The sequence below is a fragment of the Chrysochloris asiatica genome, unplaced genomic scaffold (assembly GCF_000296735.1).
Source record: "Chrysochloris asiatica unplaced genomic scaffold, ChrAsi1.0 scaffold00011, whole genome shotgun sequence".
Classification (NCBI taxonomy): Eukaryota; Metazoa; Chordata; class Mammalia; order Afrosoricida; family Chrysochloridae; genus Chrysochloris; species Chrysochloris asiatica.
This window is the reverse complement of record NW_006408529.1, coordinates 36,157,333-36,166,869: the sequence shown is the minus strand read 5'-3', so window position 1 is coordinate 36,166,869 and position 9,537 is coordinate 36,157,333. Positions and strand designations below refer to the sequence as shown.

General features: G+C 38.7%; 1 protein-coding gene and 1 pseudogene across 1 annotated transcript in view; one reads left to right on the top strand and one right to left on the bottom strand.

The window, feature by feature from the left end:
• LOC102812448 (store-operated calcium entry-associated regulatory factor-like) overlaps window positions 1–9,537 on the top strand; it is a 28,257-nt gene that overhangs the window by 7,343 nt on the left and 11,377 nt on the right. The window contains exon 2 of the mRNA XM_006834487.1: window positions 5,665–5,843. Within this exon, the coding sequence (XP_006834550.1) occupies window positions 5,665–5,843 (179 nt within the window). The remainder of the gene's footprint in view (window positions 1–5,664; window positions 5,844–9,537) is intronic.
• LOC102819805 lies at window positions 3,722–4,154 on the bottom strand (annotated as a pseudogene).

Sequence of the window (9,537 nt, the reverse complement as noted above, 5' to 3'; positions counted from 1 at the left end):
TCTTTCTCCCGCAGAACAGCTGGTAGTCTCGAACTGCTGACCTTGCGGTTCGCAGCCCGATTGGTAACCACTACGCTACCAGAGCTCCTTAAATATGGCTATAGTCTTCCATTTATGTCATCTCTTTTGGTTTCTTGTAGTGTTTTGTAGTTTTCTTTTTCTAGCTCTTTTGTTTCTCTGGTAAGATTTATTCTTAAGTATTTCATCTTTTGGATGGCTCTTGTAAGTGGTGTTGTTTTTCTGATTTCCTAGAAAGTTCTCTTAGTTAATGTAAAGGAATCAGACTGATTTTTGTATGTTGATCTTGTACCCTGCCACTTTGCTGAATCTTTCAGTTAGTTCCAGTACTTTTCTTTCTGAATCTTTTGAGATTTTCTATATATAGGATCACATCTGCAGATAGAGTTGAGGGGTTCAGCTGATGTTGGCTACAGTCTATCAGGTAGTGCAGCAGCTGTGGTCGTCTTGCAGTGAGTGGAGCTGTAGGACATGCTGTCAAGGCTGTTGTCATAGCTGTATGGACCCCAAAGAAAAGCAACAGAAGCAAAGAAAGACAGTAAATACATAAATAAAATGATCAAGAATAAAGACAATAATAAAATTGAAAACAACAACAACAAAAGGTAATTAAAAAAACAAGAGAAAGAAAAAAGAAAAAGAATTTAAAAATGAAAAATAACTAGAGGGGAGAAAGAATAGTAAAGAAAAAATGAAAAAGGAAAAGAAGGAGAGGGAAAAAAGAAAAGTAGGGGTAATAAGGAAACAAACAAACAAAAAAATAAAACAAGGAAAGATTATCAAAATAAAAGAAAAAAAGGAAAGGAGAAAATTGGAGGGGTGGGTGGCTAGGGCACCTAGATAGTGCTTCTGTTGCTGGAGGAAGTGTGCATGGTGGGTATGGTGGAGTATAAGGGGAGCAGAGCAGTGGGGACAGGTTTCATGCTCTGCTTGTTGAGTATTCCATGGGAGCATAGCTAGTCCTAGAAGGAGTTCCACCTAGCCTAGAGGGGTTGGAGTAGGATGAGTGGTTCCTGAAGGAGTTCCTACCTGCCCAGAGGGGAGAGCATATTCCTCCAAATACACAGGGGGGTGTACCTCTGACCTTAGGCAGAGGAGGGGCTGAATACAGGGGCTGTGTTAACTTATCATTGCATGGATTGGGGTGGCGACTGGTCACTTGGAGGGGAAGATCGGAACCTTCCTGGTTGTCTTCTACTGGTGTAGGTGCTGGAGCTACCCGGATTGGCATGCTGCTTGTAAACATTTTAAGTGGTCATAATATATTAGACCAGCTGGCAGTTCACTTTTCTGTTTGTCTACTTGTTTGCTGTTTTTATTCCGTTTCTTTGTCTCATTAGTATCCACTTCATTTATCTTTTCCTTTGAATCACAGGATTCTATAATTACCGCCCATCTCTGTTTCAACTGGTTTCTCTTTGTTGTAGAGTCTGTGTAGCTTGTCTGCCCTAGTCTGCCATCTTGCTAGAAGTCTGCTAGTCCATTTCTTTTCCTTCCAAAATTCTGCTGCCATCTCCTCTTCTGTTTTTCTTGATTTTACTTGTGCATGTCATCAAATAATCTATATAGTATAGTTTTAGTGGAATTTATGGCAGAAATAACTGGAAGTCAAGAATTCTAGTATTGCTGTTATCATTTAAAAGTCTTTTAAGAACATTAAAATGTTTTAGGAATGTGGAATCATTCAGGCTATTTTGAGTAGAAACAGGTTGAAAATATGGAATTAGGTGTTAACAAAAGGGTAGAAAGTAATGCCTACTACTTTTGTTGTAAAAGTGGACTGATCACATCAAGTCTCTTGACACCGATGATGCACTGAAATAGTGCCAGGAAAACCCCATTTCTCTGTGGTTGTGGCTGCTAGTTGAAGGACAGTGTATGTCATTAAGTCTATGGTTTCTTCTTCAGACCGTGCTTAAGTACCTCTCCTTCTCTGAACTGACATTGGTTTTGGGAGCTGAAGCTGCAAGGGGTTTTGGGATTCTTTCAGTTCTGCAAGAAGATGGTATCTTCTACCCATAAACTCAAATCTACCAGCTGCTGCTTGGAAGCCCTATACAGGGTTGCAATGTGTCGGTTGCTGTAAGTTGACAGTACTTAACAACAAGAACCCATAAATTATGTATGATAAATAGAAATATGCTAGTTGTTTTCCAATAACACTTGAAAAAAAATGGTGTGCATGACCATAAGGTATAATTTCATTGTTTTGACTGCTACTTTGAAACATATTTTCAATGTTTTGTGCGGTTTTTTTTTTTTTGTTTTTGGTGGGAAAAATGAAAACTTTTAATTTAACTACTAGGAAAATAAATCACAGCCTTGAAACAGCAAACAGACAGGCTACATTATTACTTCAAGTAATGAGTTGGTAGAAAGGTGACCTTATCAAAATTAGGTGTCATTGAAGTTGGAACACTGCATACAGCAGAAGTGGTATTTGGAAGAAGCCGCTCCTCCTTAGCTTCAAAAGAGTCACAGCTCTCTCTAGCCCCTGAGTCACTTTTTCTCCCTTGGCTTTCATGTTGCTAACAGGGCTCTTATTGGTTAAATAAGCAGTTGGACATGTTATCAGGAAAGAGCAATCACTAGAAAAGGACATTATGTTTGGTAGAGGAACCCCTCAGTGAGACAGATTGCCATAGTGGAGTCAGCCATACCAATGATCATGAAGATGGCACAGGCCTGGAGAACATTGCGTTTGCTGATACATGCCAGGAGTTGGAGTCTACTTGATGGTAACTAACAACCACAAGAATAAGTAAGCAATACTGGGTTTGGGCTTTCATTTCGTTCTGGTCTATGAAAAACTAAGTCTTTTCAAATCCAGTTCAACTTTCTTAACTAAGCAGCCAACATTTTCTTTCACTGTTCATTTCCAGAGACTGGCATATATCACAATCAAAACCCCCTTTTCCTTCAAGGGGAAGAGTGTCACTGCAAGACTGTCTACTGCACACAGCCCCAGGGTCACCATGATAGGCAGTGGGAAGGAAGAGCAGTTTCCCATTTGCAGCCGTGACACTGCCTCTCATGTCTCCACACCGAAAGATGCAACATTTAAGAATGTTGACAGCCAGATGATGGCCAAAGAGCCTTTCAAAGTTCTTATCTATACCCTGTCTCCTAATGACATCAATTTCAAGTCCTTGTATAGAAAACACAGCCAAGCAAAGCAAAGACTCAGATATCTGTTTTTCCCACTTCTGAATTAGTGATCTTATAGATTTTGTTTTACAGCTTAGGGAATATCAGATGGTGGTATTTCTTGTAAACAGAAGGTTGGCAACAAACAGACATACCTCTTTACAAACTCCACCAGCTTATAGGCAGGTTGGAGGAGCCTGCCAGTCTGTTGGTACCAGAATACTAAGGAGAATCTGGTGCCTAGGAGGGCTCTGGTTTGGTAAAGCAAGGGAGATACCTACTACTAGCATATGCACTTGCCACACACAATTTACACTTGAAATAACTCTCTTGTGGTACCTCAGACCCAAATTTTAGCACCAGTTTTTCCCATTTTGCCTGCTGTGGTTTCAAACTTATAAAAGAACCAATAATTAGAGCAAGGAGACATGTTCCTAAAACTTCCTGCCATCATAAATTTTTTCATTCATAAACTTCACTTTTAAAAACCCAAATTTCCTTTCTTCATTTTCTGTAGATTCCTGCCCTTATCCGCAATGGCCACTGACGAAGACTTTTATTTTGCAGTGGATGAGAGAGACTCTTTCATCTTCTTGCTCATGGATGGAATGAGATGCATGTGGTCGTCCACACATTTGGTTGTCCACACATTTGGTCACACAGCTCTCTAGCTGCTGCTTCACCTGCAGCTCCTTACTCCCTGCATCCATTGAGTCTTTGGCTTTGTAGTTTCAAGACGTGGAACACCTGGCCAGGCGGTCCTGGAACCTCTCCAACTTACTGGTCACAAGGGTCTGTGCTTGAGCCAGCGGTGCATGGGCAGTGCTCAATGCACTGGTGCACCTGTTGTATGGATGCCTGGCTGCCCTCACAATGGTTGGCACTGCACCAAAACATGATGCCCTGCATCTTCCGGATGTTCTCTCTCTCCAGACTCTTCACCATGTGTCAACTGCCTGTTGCACACGGAACTGCTGCAGCTCCGCCATAGTGGCGCTGTGGCCCTTGGTGCCGGCACCCACCCAATGTTTTTTAATTGGTGAACATTTTAAAGTTTTTAAATTGGGAGATATTTTATACATTTAAATATACAAATACCACCCAGGTTTTTTCCTATTTAAAAAAACCTTTTTGTGAGTTGAGTGAAGGTTTACAGAACAGATCATCAGTCCCACATTCAACGGTCTACTTCGTGTCATTACAATGATTAGAATTCCTTGCAGTCCCTCTATTCGCTTTAAATCTTGCACTCCTCCTCTCTTTGTCTTCCACTTCCTTTATCTCTCTTCTGCCAACTTCCCTCTTGTTGCATATGGAAATACCCAGTTTTATCAACTTGATACTGCTTGCCTGGAGGAAAGCCAATTACTCAGAGCCAGGGTGTGATTAAGCAAGCAAGGTTTAATTTATATCAGATGTATAGGAGACAGACCTCCTCTAGGAGAAAGGGAAAGAGGATTTCTAAGGATTTTGGCTATGGACTTTATAGGGATGGTCCAAGGACTTTCAGGAACTTTAATGTTCTGCTTGTGTTGATCCCTCTGAAGAATTTTAGAAACTACTTTATTTCTAAAATAGACCTGGAGGTTAACTACTGATTAACCTGAAGGACAGTATAGACAAAGGTTAGCAGTAATGACCTCTCTCCTTACAAGATCAAATTGCTTCAGCCAGTTGCAGCTTCAAACTCTTCATTTTGCCTATGTGTTATAAATGTTTTTTCCCATAGTATGATGTCAGGAATAGTATTAGTCTCCCCTTTCTTCCCACAGTCTCAGTTTGGTGGTTAATCACTTCCATGCATATTTTATACTCATATTGTATACATATATATGTGTTGTTAAGTGCCATTGAGTCAGTTCCGACTCATAGTGACCCTTATAGAGTTTCCAAGGAGCAGCTGGTGGGTTTCAACCAGCAACCTTGCAGTTAGCAGTACATTGCTTTTCCTGCAGTGCCACAACAGGACTCCATATATATTAGTAATATAGAATACTATTTGGTCTTTTTTCAAATTTTATGTAAAGATATACTTAACATATTCTCTAACTGTGCAAGTTTTTTTTTTTTGCTTAAGTGTTTTTGCTATTTAGTTGGATACATGAGTTTTAGTTTATTCATCTTATCCTTTGACCAGAATTTATTAGTTTGTTCATCTGTTTATGGACATTCAAGTCTTTTTTGTTTTTTTTGACTAGTATAAATAGCACTTCATAAATCTTGTATTTTCTTACTTTAATTAATCATTAGTGTTATTTTGTAGTAACCCACTTCAAGTTAATGAACTTTATGTTTTTCTAAAGTGACCAGTTGAATTTTGTGCACAGTGCCTGAACATTGTTATAAATGAAACACTTTCATCCTCTCTTTCTTAATCATCCTCATAAGATAAGAAGCACACTTATTTTTAGAAGTACTTCCTGTGACAAAAGTTTTATTAGAATGAGTTGTTCTGTGTTTGATAAGGTTCTTATTGTTCATCTGTGTTCTTACTTTCAGACAGAATGTTGTTGCGGGATGTGAAAGCTCTCACCCTCCATTATGACCGCTATACTACTTCCCGCAGACTGGATCCCATCCCACAGTTGAAATGTGTTGGAGGCACAGCTGGATGTGATTCTTATACCCCCAAAGTCATCCAATGCCAGAACAAAGGCTGGGATGGCTATGATGTACAGGTAACATTCATTATTTTGATGGCAATCTAAATGGAATTTTTACTTAATGAAATGTCTTTTGGGATATTATTCATTGTCTTTGGGAAGCATATACAGAAAAATTCAGATTAATTTAGCAAAACAAACCAAAGCAAACTACTGCTGTCAAGTTGATTCCAACTGATGGTGACACTCTAGGGCAGAGGAGAAATGCTGCATGGGGTTTCTGAGACTGCAAGTCTCTAGAGGCAGACTGCCTCATCTTTCTCCCAGGGAGTGACTGTGACTTTGAATTACCTTGTGCTCAGTAACCCAGCACTTAATCTACTGCACCACCAGGGCTCCTTAACCTTAAAACGTATTGGTATAAATCAGTCACTTATTTTGTAGGTAAACACTCTTCAAAACAAATGAACTTATTTTAAATGCTGAAAACATTATCATTTTTGTTCCATGTCCTTGTTATAATGCATTAGTAAGTTTTCAAAACTTTTTATATACTCGAAGTAGGGGGAATTCTTCTAGTTGTCATTTCCTGATCATTCCTCAAAGAATACCAACCTATTCTTTTTGTGCATCGAGGCATTTTATTTGTATGTATTACGTCCCTAGAAAAAGAATCCCAGTATTTTCCCTTCTGTATGTTTTTGTCTTGCTTTTTTGTGGTCCATGATGCCAGCTGAGGTCATCAGTATAATGAAACCACCTTTCTTAATTTTAAATGAGGACATGGAACAAGGGATGTCATTGCTGACATCAGATACATCTTGACTGAAAGCAGAGAATACCAGAAAGATGTTTCTCTGTACTTTATTGACTATGCAAAGGCTTTCGACTGTGTGGATCATGACAAGCTATGGACAACATTGTGAAATATGAGTATTCCTGAATATTTTAATTGTGCTCATGAGGAACCTGTACATAGACCAAGAGGCAGTTGTTTAAACAGAATAAGGGAACACTGAATGGCTTAAAATTAGGAAAGGTGTGTGCCAGGGTTGCATTCTTTCACCACACTTATTCAGCATGTATGCTGAAAACCAATAATCAGAGAAGCTGGATTATATGGAGTAAAATGTGGCATCAGGATTGGAGGAAGGCTCATTAACAATCTACGATATGCAGATGATACAACCTTGCTTGCTGAAAGCCAAGAGGACTTAAAATACTTATTGATGAAGAAAAAAGACCACAGCCTTCAGTATGGGTTGCATCAGAATGTAAAGAAAACAAAAGTTCTCACCACTGGATCAATAAATAACATCCATATAAATGGAGAAAAGATTGAAGTTGTCAGTGACTTCGTTTTGCTTGGATCAACCATCAACACTCATGGAAGCAGCAGTCAAGAAATCAAATGACATATTCATTAGGCAAATCTGCTGCACAAGACCACTTTAAAGTGTTGAAAAGCAAAGATGTCAGTTTGAGGACTAAGGGACACCTGACATAAGCCATGGTATTTTCAGTAACCTCATATGCATGTGAAAGTTGGCTAGTGAATAAGGAAGACTGTAGAAGCATTAATGTACTTGAGTTATGGTGTTGGAGGAGAATATTGAAAATACCATGGACTGCCAAAACAACAAATAGATCTGTGTTGGAAGAAGGACAGCCAGAGTGCTCCTTGGAAGCCAGGAAGACCAGACTTCGTCTTTCATATTTCGGACATGTTGTCAGTCACTGAAGAAGGAGATCATGTTTGGTAAAGTGGAGGGTTAGAGAAAATGAGAACGACCCCCAATGAGATGGATTGGCACAGTGGCAGCCATCAGTGGACACAAATGCAGCAATGATTGTAAGGTTGGCCCAGAACTAGGTAGGGTTTTGTTCTTTTGTGCATAGGGTTGCTATGAGTTGGTGCTAACTTGATGGCACCTAACAACAGGAGCAATATGGTCCTGGTGTGGTGCTGTGGGTTAATGTGGTGGATTGCAAGGTCGGTTTGAACCGCAAGATTGGTGGTTCAAGCTCACCACCCGCTCCTTGGAAACCCTATATAGGGTCACAATGAATCGGAACTGACTTGAGGCTCTTAACAACAACAACAACATATGTCCTGCAGGCCAGCCATCCCCAATCTCTGCTCTAGCCCGTGAATAATTTTCCCTCCCCCAAGCATTGATTGTTTCTTTTATTAAGAAAACCTTTTTTGTAACTTTTTACAAATTGGTCTCATACAATATTTGCCCTTTTGTGATAGACTAATTTCACTTAGTATAATGTCCTCCAGGTTCCTCCATGTTGTGAGGTGTTTCATAGATTCATCATTGTTCTTCAAAATTGCATAGTATTTCACTGTATGGATGTATCAAAGTTTGTTTAACCGTTCTTCTGTTGGTGGGCATTTAGACTATCTCTTTTATTGATGTGTTTCTTGTAGACAGCATGTTGAAGGATCTTGTTTTCTTATCCATTTGGCTCTCTTGACTAGTGCATTTAATCCATTTACATTCGGTGTGATTATCGATAGGTATGAATTGATTGCTGTCATTTTGCTGTAGGTTCTTTTTTGATGCTGCTGGTTTCTTTGTTCCACATAATTTTCTGTGCTGAGTTCATTTCGTTTGTGGGTTTTCTTTTCATTTTATTCACGTCTGTTATGTTAATGTTTACTAAATCATTCTGATTTTCTTTTTAAAATTTTGATGTGCAGGTGTATGAATTTTATTTGAGGTTACCCTGTAATTTATTATTTTTTTCCACATTTAAAACCGTATGTTTTATCATGAAATCTACTTGTCTTCTTAGACATTTAGAAGTTCTGTATTTGTTTCATTCCCTCCTTTTGCTTTGTAGTTGACTTCATTATAAATTGGTATCTTTGGTTCCTTATTTTCAATCAAGTAGTTTTGTTTTACTTTAACTATTTCTGTATCTGGATTGAGTTTCTGGGTAGTGTTGTCATGTATGCTAAATTCAGATTGTTGTCTGCTGTAGTTGGTTCTTAGTCTAAAGAAGACCCTTTTGTACTTTTATAACGTTGGTCTGATCATTACAAATTCCTTTAATTTCTGTTTATCAGGAAATATCCGAATTTTGCCATTGTATTTGAAGGACAGTTTTGCTGGGATTTGAAGGACATTTTTGCTGGGCATAAGGTTTTGGTTGGCTTTTTTTTTTTTATCTTTCCGAGTTTTGTATATGTCGTCCTATTTTGCCTGCATGGTTTCTGCTGAGAAATCAGAGCTAAGACTTATTAGTTCTCCTTTATAGGTAACTTCTGTTTTTGCCTGAGCTACTCTCAGGATTCTTTCTTTTTCTTTGGTTTTGGAGTTTGATTCTCATATGTATTGGTGATTTTCTTTTGAGATCTATCCTGTTTGGGTTTCATCCAACTTCTTGTATGCTTATCATAAAGAATTCAAAAATTGGACCAATAATAACCAACATCAAGATAAGCAGAGAAAATACTTAAGTTTTCAAGTTTTTATTTTATCTGAATCCACAATCAACATCCAAGAAAGCAGCAATCAAGAAATCAAATAATACATTGCAGTAGGTAAATCTGCTGAAAATATCTCTTTAAAGTGTTAAGAAGCAAAGATGTCACTCTGAGGAATATGGTGAACCTGACCTAGGTCAGTGAAAAAGAGTAAGACACTCAACAAAATGGGGTGACACAGTGGCTGCAACAGTGGACTCAAACTTAGCAATGACTGTAAGGATGGCATAGGATCGGGCAGTGTTTCATTCTGTTGTACAGAGGGTCGCT